Consider the following 17,116-nt stretch of genomic DNA (forward strand, 5'->3'; position numbering starts at 1 on the left):
TGAGAGTGCAACAATAACATGACATAAGCTTTCATGACCTTGTTTTCAATGATATTGACAACAATAATCAGGCAATGGCATGCCGTTGGTTGGCCCTAGCCTGAGTCTTATTTCATGTACCAGCTTTTGGGCAATGCTATAGTCTTCTGTCATTAGAAATAAGATCAATTATATGTTATTAAGTTTCGAATGCACTCTCCTTGACAAATGGGGATGAAAGCAGGTCCCGATCTCATAAATTTGACACTAACCTAGAGAAAGGTAACAGTAATTTATAATTAAGAAAAAAGCGCAAATTATCCTGCCAATCGCCATATGCCTAATTTAGATGCTGGCTCTCTTGAATCAGATGCACGGCCATGGTTTCTGTTAGCGACTGAGAAATTTGTTTTATTTGAGCTCCAACCCCCTGAAATGAAATATAATTATATAAGAAAGGAGGCAGAGCCTGAATGTGCAGGCACCATTTGACCCATTTTCCCAGCATTCTCCACTGGTACGCAGCAGTCCTCAGGGGCCATGTGTTGTCTAGTATGCACACCAAGCACAAGCTCTAATATCTAATTGGGCCGTCCAAGTTCCCAGAAGCAAACTGAAAGCAACACTCACAAAATAAAGAAGTAAGTACTGGGAATCCGGATCATCATAAAGCTTAAAACATATCCCAACTATCTGATTCTGACAGAAGAAACAAATTATGAACACCAATGCCTAAACTATCTAATTGCACATGTTGTCAAACTAATTCATTGCAAAACCAAATTTCTCATTACCTGTTGAACGATTGGATTTGTGGAGGTTGTGAATTCATGAGTCATTCCTTGCCACACTATCTTGCCCTCGTAGAGAAACAATAACCTATACACATTGAATATATGCTTTGCTTAAAACACATATGAAACAATCAACGCAAGTGTTCAATAATAACATGACAATTTGTATGAAGCCCAACCTGTCAACAGCTCGTCTAATGGTACTATGTTGGTGAGTAACAACAACATAAGATGCAATCTGCCCAGGCTTCTCAATCGCTGCCTGATCTTTTGTATGGACAGAGCGGATGAGGTCTTCTACCACAGTAGATGCAATAGGATCAAGTCCAGCAGTTGGCTCATCATATAAGAGCACCTGTGGAAGGGTGTAGAATACTGTCAGGAATCAGGAGACAGGCCCTACCAACTGCCTCTGTCGGAGTCAGACCATGAGAACACAGTACACAACTACATCCTAAACTCGGAGGGATGATGCTAATGACTATGAAGTAATGCAATGGGAACCACTAAAAGGCCATAGTTTCAATTGAGTACTAAAACAGTTACGCAAACATTATCCAAGGAAACGAAAGTCGATAGAGAACAAAATAAATCTATCAGCTGCTCAATATACCTCTGGCTCTATGGCTTCCTTTGTAGTATCACAAATTATAGACCGAGCCAGAGCAACTCGTTTCTTCATTCCACCAGACAGCTCCGAAGGTAATCGATCCTCAACACCCTAAACAAATGACAAAGTACAATATAAATAAATTGGATAGTAAGTTGGAGAAGGTAGCATCATTGCAGACTGATAAATTGATATTTTATACATACCTTTAACCCTACAGCAGCCAAGCTATCAGTCACAAGCTTTGAAATTTGATCATCGGGCATGCTCGAATTTTCATACCTAATCAATTAACGAATGAATTATATTTTCGCATATTCTATTAAAACGTAAACTATCAGCCCTATGCAATTAAGTGGAAATCAATGCAAATAAAAAAATAAAAAAATATCCAAAATTCAAAAGAATCTAAAGCTGTCTTACAGAAGGAAACCAACATTTTCACGAACATTCAAAGAATCAAAAAGTGCAGCACTCTGAAACACCTGTTAGATAGTAGATAAATGCATTAAAAGACCTTTTGGATATAAGTGAATCAGAAAGAATGGATAACCCCTAGCAGACCAGTTAATAATAAAGTTTACCAATCCAATCCGAAGAGCAGATATCTCCTCATCGCTTATCAAACCATCTCTCTTTCGACCTCGAATGTATACCTCTCCCTGATGTGTTACACAATGGACAGAGTCTATGTAAGAGAACCAATAATAAGCTCATTGAAGCTCATTAAAGTGTAAACGCAAGTTAATTAAACAAAGGTGAGCACAACATGAGAACCGGATTAACTATTAACCTTGTCAGGAGCAAGAAGCCCCGCAATAATCTTTAGAACTGTAGATTTCCCCGTGCCAGAAGGCCCAATTATTCCAACAGCTTCGCCATGTCTAATCTATAAATGAATCCACCATTGACCAATAACTTTTTATGAGAAACAAAATTATAATATAAGAAAGCACAAACTAATGAAAGGAAGACCAGCAGTACATCCCATGGTAAACAGCAATATTAAAGAAAACAACAACACAGATTGTTGCCCATCGCTAAGAAAGAGAAGTAATGAAAATCCTTTAAAAAAAAAAAAAACCAAATACCATAATTACGCAAACCTTCAAAACTATGTTAATTGGGGCAAAACCCGAATGACCTTCAATAAGCATAACAATCTACCACCTAACCCATAAGCCAAATGCCATTCAATCCAAATAGTGCATTGACGACTCCTTTTTACAAATACGTACTGATGAAGAAGGGAACTAAGCATTGATTTCCTGTTCTGAAGCAAATAATTAGTTTTCAAATTTTTTTATGAGCCAAAATTCCAAGCTAAAGAATTAACTTTTGGCACGCTTAACTAGGAAACTATATCCTAGTCAGAAGATAATGGCAAAGTAAAGACCTATGCTACATCCTCACAAAAGAAATGCACATAAATTCTTGAAACAACTAAAAAGACATAATCAAAAGAACTTAATATGTGTTGAAATCAGATTCACCTTGAAGCTCACACCTCTCAATATATGCTTCTCGGCAAATGATTTGTAGACATCTCTACACTCGATTAGAACATCAGAATCATCCTCAGGCTCCCGAACTGTGCTTAAATTCTCTGATTTAAATGAATCCTGGTGAGACACAAAATGTTAACTTGTATTATTCAAACTTATAACAAAATAAAACACTGTGCCATAGTCAAATGAAAACTGCACACTTTGCCCACATACATATGGGCGAAAATAAATAAACAAAACGATACCTATAAGTATATCAACCAAAAACAAGTGATTCAAATCAATCAAAGACAAGTTTTTTCACCAATTACAGCTTATCGAAGAAAATAAAAAGGAGCGGACAAATACCGATGAAATGTAGATGTCAATAGATGCCAAATAAGCATAGAAGATGGTTGCTTGAATAAAAGAATTAAGGAAAAAAATCAAAGGACTAGTCCTTCAAAGACAATAACTTGAGGGAAAAGGTTGTTAAGGACTTACCTCAAATTTTGCTGCAAAAGATTCATCGCTCCTCAAGTTCGGGGGAGGCGCCATACAAGCACATAAAACGTTTCTGGGCTCTCCCTTTTGTTTGTCACTAGTACTACACCAATTGGTTGTCCTTGCAAATCTAACCGACCGAGAAAAGCCACTGGATGTAGTCAGAGGAAACAGCAATGAATTGGACAGAGAAACCATGCTTAATATTAGCGCAATTGGACCTCTAGGCGTAAATTTTTTGAGTCAGACCCAGATCAAATTATCGACTAAAAACCACTTCTGGAAGCAATTTAGGTCGTTGGTATTTGGAAATTTGCGATTTTGAAGAAGACCCAGATCAGATTATGCGCGTAAGAACAGTTTTGGAAGCAGTTTCGGGTTCCAGGTGGTGGACATTTGTGAATGTGAGGGAGTCGCAGATCAGTTCGTGGGCCAAAAAGCCCAGAAGAGAAGAGAAACCAATTGAGTCGAATGCAATTATGGCATCTTTACTAATTGGATCCGGTGTAATTGAATTGAGGATGAGTTGGATTGATGATAATTAGATTTTGTATTTATATTGAAGTTATTTACTAAATCATATGAATTGAGGAGGGTTAGATTTTGTATTCTTATTGAAGTTGTTTACTAAACTATATGAAATTATTAATTACTAAAATGTCTTTGTTATTTAGTTTAAAAATAGATGACTAATTTGGAATTTTTAAAATTGTGTGATGATATAATAGGTAAAAAAATGATTTCTTAATGAGTGTTTTTTTTTAGGTTGTAAAATCAATCATGTTCATTCAAAACCCATAAATGAGGAGAAAACAAACAAATAATACAAAAGCCAAAAAGACCAACTAAGAGCATCCACAATGTGCTCCATAAACTACCTTTTTAGACAAATTTTAGGGAGGAATCGTAAAAATGCAATTCCAACTATACTCTCTATCCACCTCCTAAAATAGGGAGTCCTCTAAGAGCTCCTAAATCTGAGGAGAGAAAAAAGACTCTTAGTGGCTCCCTATAGTTTAATGCTGCTTTATTTAATAAGTATTTCAAACCTTTATTTAATGCTAACTATTTTTTATTTTATTTTTTAATAGGGATAGACCAATCAAAAAAGAGTTATAGCATTTATGACTCTCCAAATTATGGAGTATGGTTGGAGTTGAAATTTTTTAGAGAGCTCCTAAAATAGCTTTCTTATATTTTTAGCTAAATTTTAGATAAGAAATAGAGAGCATCATTGTGAATGCTCTAAAGGAACAAATTACCACAAAACTGATAAGATTAAACTAAACCCAGTATAGTATAGTATAATAGTCTTCCCCGTCACAAAATCAAACCAAATTGCAATACAAAGCCATTGTCACCCTCGAAAGAGACGGAGACCGCACCATAATTGCCACAAAGGAGGTACACCACCACCACACATGTCAACATTGCTACATATAGAGACCCACCGATCTTCCACCAAAAATCGAAAATAGATCAACCCTCGAACATTCCTCCAAAAGTCACATTCTCTAACACACCCAAATCTGCAAATTATGGAGTATGGTTGGAGTTGAAATTTTTTAGAGAGCTCCTAAAATAGCTTTCTTATATTTTTTGCTAAATTTTAGATAAGAAATAGAGAGCATTATTGTGGATGCTCTAAAGGAACAAATTACCACAAAACTGAGAAGATTAAACTAAACTCAGTACAGTATAGTATAATAGTCTTCCCCGTCACAAAATCAAACCAAATTACAATACAAAGCCATTGTCACCCTCGAAAGGGACGGAGACCGCACCATAATTGCCACAAAAGAGGTACACCACCACCACACATGTCAACATTGCTACATATAGAGACCCACCGATCTTCCACCAAAAATCGAAAATAGATCAACCCTCGAACATTCCTCCAAAAGTCACATTCTCTAACGCACCCAAATCTGCCAATGCACCTAAGAGAAACACAATAACCAATCATAACACCAAGGTATATACCAAAAGACCAATACCAAGAGAATGGAGAGTATTGGGGCAAGCACCAGAGCAAGAACCATAGCAAAAGCTCTAAATACAATCCAAGAAATGGGCAACAAAGCGCTTATAGATATGGTTGTTGTATCCCAAAGGAGAATCTAGATCCTGAAAGAGGATAAGGCCAAAAGAGGATGAGAAGTTGAGGAAGAAATAAATCTAGTTGAAGGGGTTGTTTGGCGAAGAACGAAGGACACAAAATTGGGATGAGACATTTCCTCTCAACACAGAGCACAAGGCTCAAGCAGACACCACAGAAGGGAGAGGCACCCAACTCTCAAAGAGAGCCACATACACAGCCAAACAAGCTCAAACCGAAAAGACCAGCTCCACCAAAAAGCCCAAGGCATGGGAGAATGGGAAGTAGCAGAACGAGAGAAATAGCAAACAAGATAAGGGAAAAACAAAAACTAATGAAAAGGAAAAAAAAAACCAAAAAAACTGAAAATTGCTATGCAAAAACAGAGTAGCTCCCTAAGAGGTGGAAGAGGAATGAAAAGGCAAGAGAAATGGGGCGATGGAGCAACCTAGAAAAGAAAGAGAGAGGAAGAGGAGGAAATAAAAGAGAAAAAAAAAACCAAAAAGAGGTGGTCTGAAAGAACATAATAAATAACCTGACGAAATTAAAGTATTAAATATTATATTTAAGTTAATTATTTTTTAAAATATTAATTATTTTTAATTAAATAAACTGACGAAGTTGAAGTACTGAAATCACGATGACAAAATTTAATTTCGAATCAAATTTCAGTGACCAAAAATATAATTAACTCTCTAAGTTTATACATACATTTTTTATAATCAAATAACAAATAAAAAGAAAGAAAACACTTCACACACGGACGCGTCTTCATTTTAGTCACCGTTTTTTTTGGGTCGATGGTCTTCTTTTTTAGTCCAAAACATCAAGGATAAGGTCTTTTTACCTCGGTAAAAGGACTATAACTCCGTGGAGCTAGGGTTTCTTTCAGACAATCAAAGGCCCAAGGTTAAGATTTCTCTAGAAAATCAAGGCCCAGGGCTAGGATTTCGATAGAAAACCAAGGCCCGACTTTATGATTTGCTAGAGAAAATTTTGCTTGTTCTTTTTCTAGGAATTCATTTCTACATTCGCGCGATCTGATCTTCTAGAGAAAGACAGATCGATGATTAGTATTTCTCAGAAATCTGTCTTTCTCAGAAATACGGCAACTATGTCGACGATGCTAGCTTCCTGAGAATTACTAGCATCGTTTGGGTTAGGGCTTTTCGATGGCAAAGGAGAACAAAGCGGCTTCGCAGGCCACCGTCAATGGCAACAATACACTCACGAGCTCTCTACGATGTCGTCCATAAGGGTGAGCGCCGTTACCCTATCTTTTTGTTTGCACATTTTTCCTGTATTAATTCTAGGGTTTTGTATTTAGATCGCAAGAGGATGTGTTTTTTCTTAAGGAAACGACGGTAATGGCGAGAATGTACGAGATCTCGATGGTGCCGTCCACGAGTTCCTCATTGTTGGCGTGATAATAGACTTGTGTTAATAAGGGTGAGCATCTTTGCCCTATTCTTCTGTTCACACGTTTTTCTTGTATTAATTCTAGGATTCCTTTGCGTGATAGAAGAACGCTTAGGGTTTCACTACGTGCGGTGATAGTTGTAGAAATAATAGCATTCAAACAATATATGAAGTTTATGGAGTGGAGTCGAATTAGGGTTCTTCAATGTAGGTATGCACCAGATGCAAATTTTTAAAGATCTGGGATCTTAGAGAGCAGAGAGCGTTCTTCTGATCACCAACTCATATCCTCCCTTATTTTGAGGACAAGAAATTGGTGGTGAAAAAGGAAAAAAAAAAAAACAGAAGGGAAAAAGAGAAAAACCATTTTTACATTATCTACATCTCAAGTATGGTTAAATTTCTGCTGAGTCCAAATTTAAGTTTCTTTGAGCTCATTGTACAAACTATGTATTTTTTAAAGAGGTTTTGATTTTGCATTTTCTTTTGTAGCTTGTGTTTGAAAAAACGTATGAATCTGGACTTTGGTTTCAAGGAAAGTCACTTTCTAAATACCTTTCTGCAAAGGATGCTCCAAAAAGATTCTCATACAGGCACGTTTATTTTATACTACCACCATTTGTTCCTGTTTCTTTACAATGTGTAGAATGATCTTTTGTCTGCTCTTTAAGTGAGCTTCCCTTTGAGCCTTATGATAGTTTCTTATGTCTTAAAACTTTAAAGCTTAACAATATGTGGTACTTCTATAGAATTCTGTGACAAGCCCGTGGGAAGGAAAAGAGAAGCCTTAGTAAAAGGACCTTCATCCTTCCATTCATATTTTTCATCTCTCTCTCACACACACACAGAGACAGTGACATTTCAATACATATTTAGACTTTGTAAAAATATTCAAATTTTCATTGAAGATTAAACCATACCATTATTTATATAGGATGTTAACCCTGCTTCCCTTAAGCATTTAATTCAACTTCCTAGAGTTTGTTAGGGGTAACTGTAAGAACCTTTGGGTTTGAGTTATTCAAATAGATCCTATCTTATGTACTTGTTTTTTATTTTTAAAATTTTTTTTAACTGTGACTAGGGATGGGCAATGGGCACCCATGTGTACTAACCACCACCACCTAACTGGTATCCATTTGGGCCCCATCCCTACCTACTTTACAAGTGATGTCACAACACAGGGGCAAGTATGATTTGATGGAAGTGTAATTTCCAAAATTCATACGAATGACAAAAAAACGCTGGTCTCTTTGCATTGCAGGGTCCAAAATATAGCAAGGAATTCTTCATGGGGTCTTGGACACACCCAATCTGCAATCTGGGTTTGACTTACTTTTAAAGACCTTGAACTTTCTCCTATCACAAATTACGTTAAATCTTCTATATATAGAATTTTACCACTCATCTTTAGGGCTGTAGTACTAAATGGACAATGTTGACTTTCGTGATCTGCAGAGATCCGTTTCTGTGCTTTTCTTCTTTTGTGTGTCTCTGTGTGAATGCTCAAAATCCGGTTTCATATGTGATGCATATCAAACCTTAGTTGATTGCATAACATGAATTTATATTAATATATTTTATTCATTTCCTTACATGATTTTGATAAGTCATGGGTGATGAGAAGACTGTCTTTTGCAGCACTGGATTAATTCTTAGTTGTAGAGCAGAGTAAGTGCACCGTGATGTCAAAATAGACTGTTTTCTAACTGACTGAGGGTTATCCGTTTTCCTTTATTATTTGTCTTTTTTTAACAATGTCAGACTTGTAAACTGACTTTGCCCTTGCAGGGATATGTGAGTTGCAGAATCATGGTCATATTTTCATCAGTGGAACATTAGCATGTTACAGTATATCCTTTGGTTTGATGTCAAATTTCATCAAATAGAATTATTAAAGGTTGCTGGACGATTTATTATTGTTTCTTTTTTCTGTGCATGAATCCTAGGAAAATCCACTTCAAAATTAGATGTTATATTTAGTCAACAGTTCCGATCTCTTGGACCACAGGAGTCCAAGAGATTGTGGTCACCCACCGTTGGATATTAATCCAATGGTTCAAAATTTTTTTTTTAAAAGGAGTACAAGAGTGAGTGAACTGTTGAATTTACATCCAATGGTGAGTGATCACAAATCTCTTGGACCCCTGTAGTCCAAGAGATCAGGACTGATTTGGTTAATAGGTCAAATTTTTGTTGTTGGATGGAAATTATAATCTGCGTGTAGGTTGGTGAAATGCATTTTCACTGGTTGGGCCTAATAACTAGAATAGTTGGGACCCCTCAACCCCTTAACATTTGTGATGGATGATTAACATTGAGCCCGTTAGCTCAATGCAATTTTTATTTATTTAATGATTTTGGAATTTCTGGAACTGCGCCATTATCAATTATGGGCTTGCGTATTCAGTCTGAGAAAGCAATGGCCCCTTCATCGTTCAAAGTAACCAAATAAGAGTGAAGAATGACAAGTTAGGTCGAGCACCCCGTATATGTTTGGATGATTTTGACGACAATGTCGTCCCAATTATAGCCCCATGAACGATGAATTCAGCCCACCAAAAGGCCAATTAACGGCGTAATCTGCCCCTCGACAGAACCATTAACGACAAAATTGGCCAACTTAAGACCCGTGAATGACAAAATGGGCCCACTGAAAGCCCATCAATGACCAAGTAGGTCCATCAACGATAAAGTATACCCACTCAAGGCCCAGTAATGACACAATAAACCCACTGCAAGGTACAAAATGGGCCCAGAAATGGCCCAAAGAAAGGCCACTAAACGACAAAATAGGCCCCAAAGGAAGGCCTCCGAACGACAGGTAGGCCCAAGAAGGTCACTAAACGACAAAATAGGCCCAATAAAGAAACACTAAACGACAAAACAGATCCACTAAATGACAAAACAGGCCCAATTAAGAACCACTAAACGACAAAATAGGCCCAACAAAAAGGGCACTAAACGCCAAAATAGGCCCAAAGAATTCCACTAGACGACAAAACAGGCCCATTTTAAGGCTCATAAACGACAAAAAGGCATATCCTATTTTGTCGTTTATTGACCATAGTGAGACCTTTTTGTCGTTTATTGTCCCTGTTTTGTCGTTTAGTTTTTTCATTGGGCCTACTTTGTCGTTTAGTTGTTCTTCCTGGGCCTATTTTGTCGTTTAGCACCTCTTTATTGGGCCTGCGTTGTCTTTTAACGGCATTTCTTGGGCCTACTTTGTCGTTTAGTGGCCTTTTGTCAGGCCCATTTTGTTGTATGAGCCGTAGTTGGGCCTGTTTTGTCGTTTATTGTGCCTTTCTTGGATGTCTTTTGTCGTTTATTGTCCTTCGGCCCTATTTTGTCGTTTAGTGGAATTACATTGGGCCTACTTTGTCGTTTAGTTGTTCTTCATTGGGCCTACTTTGTCGTTTAGTAACTCTTTAGTGGGCCGATTTTGTCGTTTAACACCTCTTCATTGGGCCTGCGTTGTCTTTTGACGGCATTTCTTGGGCCTACTTTGTCGTTTAGTGGCCTTTTGTGAGGCCCATTTTGTTGTATGAGCCTTAGTTGGGCCTGTTTTGTCGTTTATTGTCGCTTTCTTGGATGTCTTTTGTCGTTTATTGTCCTTCTTCGGCCCTATTTTGTCGTTTTGTGGAATTACACTGGGCCTGCTTTGTCGTTTAGTTAATATTTATTGGGCCTCTTTTGTCGTTAAGCAGCTCTTTACTGATCCTGTATTCGTCGTTTGAACTTTAGTTGGGCCTGATTTATCTTTATTCGGCCCATTTTGTCGTTTACTGTCCATTCATCGGGCCTATTTGCAGTTTGTTGGGCCTTTGTTGACTTATTTTGTCGCTTAGGAACTCTTTACTGCGTACTTTGTCGTTTATTGGCTTTCCATTGGGCTTTTTTGATGGTTTATGGACCATTCATTGGGTCCATTTTGTCTTTCATGAGCCTTTAAGTAGTCCTATTTTGTGCGGTACACTTGACGACGCCCAATTTAGTATTGCGGGTCGGAAGTATCGATAAGCCCAACAAATATTTGGCCCTAATGTATATTCCAAGAGTCTCACAAAAGAAAAGGAAAACCATGCACACAAATTCTATATATACTAAAACCCAATGCAACTAAACACTGTAGCTAAGCACAGTGAAATGACGAAAATACCTTTCTTTTTACTGTTTTGCAAACTCATTTTTCTCATCATCACAGTGAAATCACGGTTTTGCTCTTAGCTGATTGTTTTGTGTTTTCCCTTTTTTGCCCTCTCTTTCCTTCGGATGTAACTAGCAGCTGTTTCTTCTTGAGAGGCGTCTGGTTCGATTTCGACTGGCTGGTTGGAGAGTTTCATGGGTAAAGATGGGAGAGCTGGGTTGGTTCTTCGATGTCTACATCTGGAGGCTTTGACTGTTTTACATAGCTTGCTACCATAAAGAAGTTGATGTGGTTTGCTTGTAATTACTACAATCCGCAGCACTCAAATAAAAGAACTGATACTATACAGACTTCTTTTTTGATTGAAATTATATCAAATTAGTCACAAAAAAAACGAAAAGGAAATTTGAGTCAAAATCTTGGTAGCCTCTGGTTTTAGATATCCTGGGAAAAAAAAGAGTTAAACAATTAATAAAATATTACCAGGACTCAAAAGTTGAGACAAATTAAACAATTAGAACCATCAGAAACAATAACAATTGGAATAAGACTGAAATAAACCAGATGGTCAGGGTGCAAAATAATAAGTTGAACCAAAGCAGAACCACTGAATGTGCTAGAGTATGAAACAACAAACAAACATAAGAAAGCGTCACACTAACGAACAAACTAACAAAAATCATCATTGCATGTCTCTAGAAGAAACATCAATCCTCAAAAATTACCTACAAAATAAAAAGCTAACAGTAACAGACTTCAGCGCTGGCATTTCGGGAACGAATAGAGTTTTTAAAATGTGGATTAACTCCAAAGCTAGTAATATAAAAGGATATAAAAAAAACCATAGAATAAAAAAAAGGGGCATTAAAGTTAAAATGCACGAAGTGGGAATTATAGGAAGAACAGTTGTGTCAATAAGAAAAAAGAACATAGAACAACAGGTTCTTTTATTTAAAATGCAAGATGCTGCAACAAATAGGAAGAACATTTGATGTAGGATAACCACTGAATATTAAAGATAGCAAACCAGAACACAACATCCTGAAGAAACATTTTAAAATACTCTATTACTACATTTGTATATTCATAACTTCATTTTAAACAACATTTTACTACCAAAAATAATACCTGCCAAATACACGGATATATATGTTATATATCTTCAAGCTTTTACACAATCCAAAGGTTCGATGGATAACAAAAAAAAGAATGATAAACAGTTACGATGAAAAATTATATCAAATTAAGATTGATGAGTAACAACTACAACTAGGAAATATAACAGAACACCAGAGAGAGAGAGACTGAATAGACTTCTAAATTTATAACTGCCAATCTATCCTCCGTATATATTTGACATTGTGGACAGATAAACTTTAGTTCTATGAAATTTACTGCTTCAAATTTTATTTCCAACCTATAAACATTGCTTGGGTGCATAGATGCAAAAGAAAATACTGAGAACTTCTGAGACTCCTTGCATTCTCGTCCTAACTTGAAAAGTTGAGAAGGAGAGTCTAATTAAAACACTCAGATTACTGACATTGCGTAGAACATTGTGTGCGACAATATTTGAATAGTACACTAACCCTTTTCCCGTTCTAATGTCTTTCACCTCATGTTACATTGAAAGTTAGAGAAACCCCTATCATCTGATGTTCTCTTTTTGTCGGAACATCAAGTTGTCGAACAGTCTAGTTATGCATGGTTATTAGACCATCCAATATTGCTACAAATGATTACTTTTAAATTTGCCACGCCACCGTGTATCACTGATGTAATGTCACAATGTTCCCGATTCCATATGTAAGATACCGTCCCCCACTCCCACATATCAGAATACATCATTCAACAAAAATATGCCATTTCAAAGCGCTCCCATAATGTGTGCCAATTTTGTTTTTGTCAGATATATCGTTCAAGTTTTCAACAATAGTATGCTAATTGACTCTGGAAACTTATTTTGCTCATTTTGTTTCCATTTAAAAACCAAAGATGACATTTTACAAAAGAAAAACATACATCCACATGCTTAAATGAGTAAGGGGTAAAACCTTAAAGATATGGAAGGCCCGCTGTCAGTGCCTCTATTAATCCACATCGCACCCTATCGCATCTTGAACAAGCTGCCAGGGAGTGTACCTGGAATGGAAGCAAACAGCGAACGCATTAATGCATTGAATTAAAGACCGACCTACAAATTAATTCCTCAGGCATGTCGCTCCATCAAATCAAAAAAATGATCTCCGTAAACCATAAACCTAAGTAATTCCTAAATTTCAAAATCAACTTTGAAGGGTCCTGAAACCCCCATACCTAGCCCCATCAGATCTCTGGTCTTGGTGTTAATTACTACGCGATTTCAACGGTGAGATCTTGAACGGATCCGATCGTGGATCAATGGCGGCCATCGAGGCGTTAAACCTCGCAAAACAAGAATCGCATTGGAGGAGCTTTTCTTCATGCCCCGTCGTGTCGTCTCTCTCTTTCTTCACGCTCATGTCTCTGATCTCCAGCGAAGGCTCCTATCACAGAGCCAATGCCATTGTTAGGGTTTCCAGACCACCTCTGTGTTTGTCATCTCTCATTTTCTCAGATCTCCTCTCACTCTCGTTTGGGACTCTAAGGGCCCGAGGGTTAAGGTTTAATCATTTGCGAGATCGGCGCCCTTTTTGGATAGGAAGGTTCTCTTCTTCATACGATGTCGTTTCGTTTTGGATAGGAAGGTTTACTTAATTGCCTCGACCCTTGACTTGGCCGCGTGTCCTCACTTTCTATTCGCATTGGCCCATCCTCTTGTATTGGTCCAGTAGTGATAGCCTTTCTTGCGACTGTCGTATAAAATTACCTATGACTCCCAAGATTATTCAAAATTATTATACATAACAACACTTCATTGAGTTACAAAATAAAAAGACCAAACCAAACATTTTTGGGTTGCATAACTTCAAACCTTTATTGTCGCAATATTCGTCATCTTTTTAACTTTTCTATGTATCATTTATTCATGGGCATACTTGTCTTAGAATTAAAGTTTAAACACACTTCATTTATCACCTACAATAATGTTTTTGATTCTCTAATGGTTGTATTTTTTTATTTTTTTTTAATGATGCTGCATGAGATTGCCTACTTTGATAAGACTTTTTTTATCTTGATCCTCAAAGTAGGTCTGCATAAATGTGTAAATCCGAATGAGGACAGTCCACTATATTGTAAACTTGGAATCCTTACTTTAATACACATGTCATAATCGAAATCGTTTGCTTTCCAAATTATCATTTAAAGATTATATATGGAAAATTCATTTTGTTGATGTTAATTGTTACCAAAATAGTTTATTTTTTAATATAATTGAAAGCTATGCATCGGACACACGTGGACAACATCAATTGGCCATGGGGGAATATGCCAATTTCTTACCCTTAGCCCATGTTTGTTATTCTACTTAGATCTTTTTTTTTAAAAAAAAAAACTAAAAAATAATTTGTGAGTCCAAAGTCTATAATTCGCGTTTGGTAAAACTCATTTTTAACAGTTTTCTTTTTCTCAAAACCTCATTGTCGCCTCTATCTCTCTCTCATCCCCACACCTTTGAAACGATTTTTGCGTGGGATTTTGATATCTTGAGGTGGGTGAAAAATTAAAAGCATTTATCCATTACAAAAGGAGAAGAAAAAAAAAACTAAACCATTTTAGTCCATCTAACCATTCAAACCAACTTGGAAAATAAAATTGAAAATAAGGCATTAAAGCAAGGTAAAGGATTTTCTCTGAGGGAATGAAATGAGTGGCCCCAAAATTAGCATCGGTATCATGTTCATTACAAAAAAAAAAAAAAAAATCGGAAAAGGCTAAGATATTACTCTACAGAAAAGAAAACGATTTTGTGAAGTATAGTGCGGCTATACTGTTTAAATATTAATATTAATATTAATATTAATATATATATATATACAGTCCTGATTTCTTGAACTACAGGAGTTCAAGAGATTTGTGGTCACTCACCGTTAGATATAAATTCAACGATTCACTCACTCTTGCACTCTTTTTAAGAAACTTTTTTGAACCATTGGATTAATATCTAATAGTGGGTGACCACAATCTCTTGGACTCCTGTAGTCCAAGAGATCGAAACTATATATATATATTCAAATTATCTAACAAAAGATTCTGTAGAAGGTACCTTGATGGATGCATTTGCTCCAATGCTACAAATTCCACCAAATATGTAATCCGCTTCACTCCTGCAACAAAAGGTGTCATTTCCTCATTTGTGCATGTTATATATGGGTAGAGAAACACAAAAAAAGTGTAAGGTCCATTTCCAATGCAAAGAGTCAAAGAACTAGTTTAGTTTGGGAGATTTTTAGATTTTGAATATCTGCAAAGGACATTAGCCAAGGAATTTCAGCTAGTGGAGTCTAGGTACGCAGATAGTTGGTAAATAATAAGTTTAGTTTGGGGGATTTCCATGCCCTCATATATAAATTTTGTCATGGAATCTTGCACTCTCATAAATTGACATGCTTTCATTCCTCAAAATATAACCATATCATTATTCATGGTTAAAGGAAAATGTTAATCTATTATGAGCTCTCTAACCAAGATGACAAAAATAATGCTTTAGTGATTTCAAATCACCATTTTTTTTAGTGATTCTCATGTTGTGATCATATTTATTTTTTCTTTTACTGCAATCACTATACTTAACTTCATTATTTTTGTCACCATGAAAGCTTAAGTTTATTTATTCTTTACTCGAAAACTTTCCCAAAGAACATGAAATGAAAATAAGATCTCGCTTGATTAAATTAACACCGAGACAAAAACAAGCAATTGGGCATGCACACACTCACATATAAGCATGTATATAAAAATTGGAGTATAACTTTTAAGGTCAATTATAGCAATTACATAATAAGCTTCTCCCTGAAAGGAAAAAAATTGAAAGCATCACATTTATCCAATACAAAAGAAGAAGAAAAAAAAAAACCGAACCATTTTAGTCAATCTAGCCATTCAAGCCAACTTGGAAAATAAAAATGAAAAGAAGGTATTCAAGTCAAGTTAAAGGATTTTATCTGGGGAAATGAAATGAGTGTTTTATGAAAAAGGGTATGTGTCATGTGTGTGAGATTAGTTTATGTTTTTCTTTTTTAGACTTGTCGGGTTAATTAACTAAAGCTAAAAAATATGAGATTTTATGTGAGTGAGGTGGGTGTGTGGGTGTCCGTATGGGATGTAAAAAATCAAGTCTCCTAGGCTGCCTATTTGTTAAATTTCAGAGAGACGTGCTTGCGACTTACTACTAACATCATCGATATTGTCTCCAACTTAATCACTTACAAAACCCAATAAGTGTGAGGTTTTATCACAAAAGGTCTCGGTGTTATCAGGAGTGCAACTACTTATTATAAGTTGTAGTTTATTTAATCAAGTTTCCGTTGTACGACTTTATATTCTTTAACACTATTAACTTTGGACTATAAAAAATCAAGTCACCTATACTATAGCTCACGTTAGCGTGGACATGAGATCATCCCTGAATACCCATCCAAGGATATCGAGTCAGAAATTCTTTAGCTGGAAAAACTAAAGGAGAGTTGGAGACGTTTACAGATATCTATTGCCTCCAAGGTGTAACAACGAGAACATGAGGAAAGGAAGAAAGGAAGAAATGTAGTACTAGCACTTCTGCCCCCAAGTTTGAACCACCAGAGAAACGTCAAAATGTAAGTCATCTGACACCTCTAGCAGCTATTCCTAGACCTCATATGCATTGGCAGCCTTCACCAGTGGCTCATCTCGGCTGTATGAAAACTATGGACACCCTGGGCGGTTTGGTATGGCTGCCAACGACCATCAAATTGGTGCCAATTCTGGTGCCATGCAATTAAGTTCGTCATCTCTGCTGCATGAAACTGGTGCAGATTAGTTTGTTATGGTGGCCAACAAACAAGAAATTGGTGCTAATTTTGGTGCAGTGGAGTTAAGTTCGTCATTTCGGCTGTATGAAAATTACAGACACCTGCACATTTTCGTATGGCTGCCAACGAACATGATACCGACGCTAAT

The 17,116-nt window shown here is 36.6% G+C and overlaps 1 protein-coding gene and 2 long non-coding RNA genes across 4 annotated transcripts; 1 reads left to right on the forward strand and 2 right to left on the reverse strand.

The window, feature by feature from the left end:
- LOC18773338 (protein TRIGALACTOSYLDIACYLGLYCEROL 3, chloroplastic) lies at nucleotides 153-3,897 on the reverse strand. Its single transcript, XM_007205410.2, has 10 exons — nucleotides 3,375-3,897; nucleotides 2,877-3,005; nucleotides 2,177-2,272; nucleotides 1,968-2,045; nucleotides 1,807-1,868; nucleotides 1,590-1,665; nucleotides 1,387-1,494; nucleotides 953-1,128; nucleotides 774-858; nucleotides 153-592 (listed from the first exon to the last, which is right to left on the reverse strand). The coding sequence occupies exons 1-10, from the start codon at nucleotides 3,570-3,572 to the stop codon at nucleotides 554-556; spliced, it is 1,047 nt and encodes a 348-aa protein (XP_007205472.1). The 5' UTR covers nucleotides 3,573-3,897; the 3' UTR covers nucleotides 153-553.
- Nucleotides 6,306-8,810, forward strand: LOC109949985. Of its 2 annotated transcripts, none has more exons than XR_002272338.1 (3): nucleotides 6,306-6,730; nucleotides 6,800-6,921; nucleotides 8,156-8,810. It is a non-coding gene; the product is annotated as an uncharacterized LOC109949985 (long non-coding RNA). The 2 variants fall into 2 exon arrangements; XR_002272337.1 differs by lacking the exon at nucleotides 8,156-8,810 and adding an exon at nucleotides 7,384-7,465 and having other exon boundaries at nucleotides 6,310-6,730.
- LOC109949455 lies at nucleotides 10,957-13,706 on the reverse strand. The gene is made up of 3 exons (XR_002271921.1): nucleotides 13,355-13,706; nucleotides 13,093-13,180; nucleotides 10,957-11,482 (listed from the first exon to the last, which is right to left on the reverse strand). It is a non-coding gene; the product is annotated as an uncharacterized LOC109949455 (long non-coding RNA).

This window comes from Prunus persica, chromosome G6, assembly GCF_000346465.2.
Source record: "Prunus persica cultivar Lovell chromosome G6, Prunus_persica_NCBIv2, whole genome shotgun sequence".
Taxonomy (NCBI): domain Eukaryota; kingdom Viridiplantae; phylum Streptophyta; class Magnoliopsida; order Rosales; family Rosaceae; genus Prunus; species Prunus persica.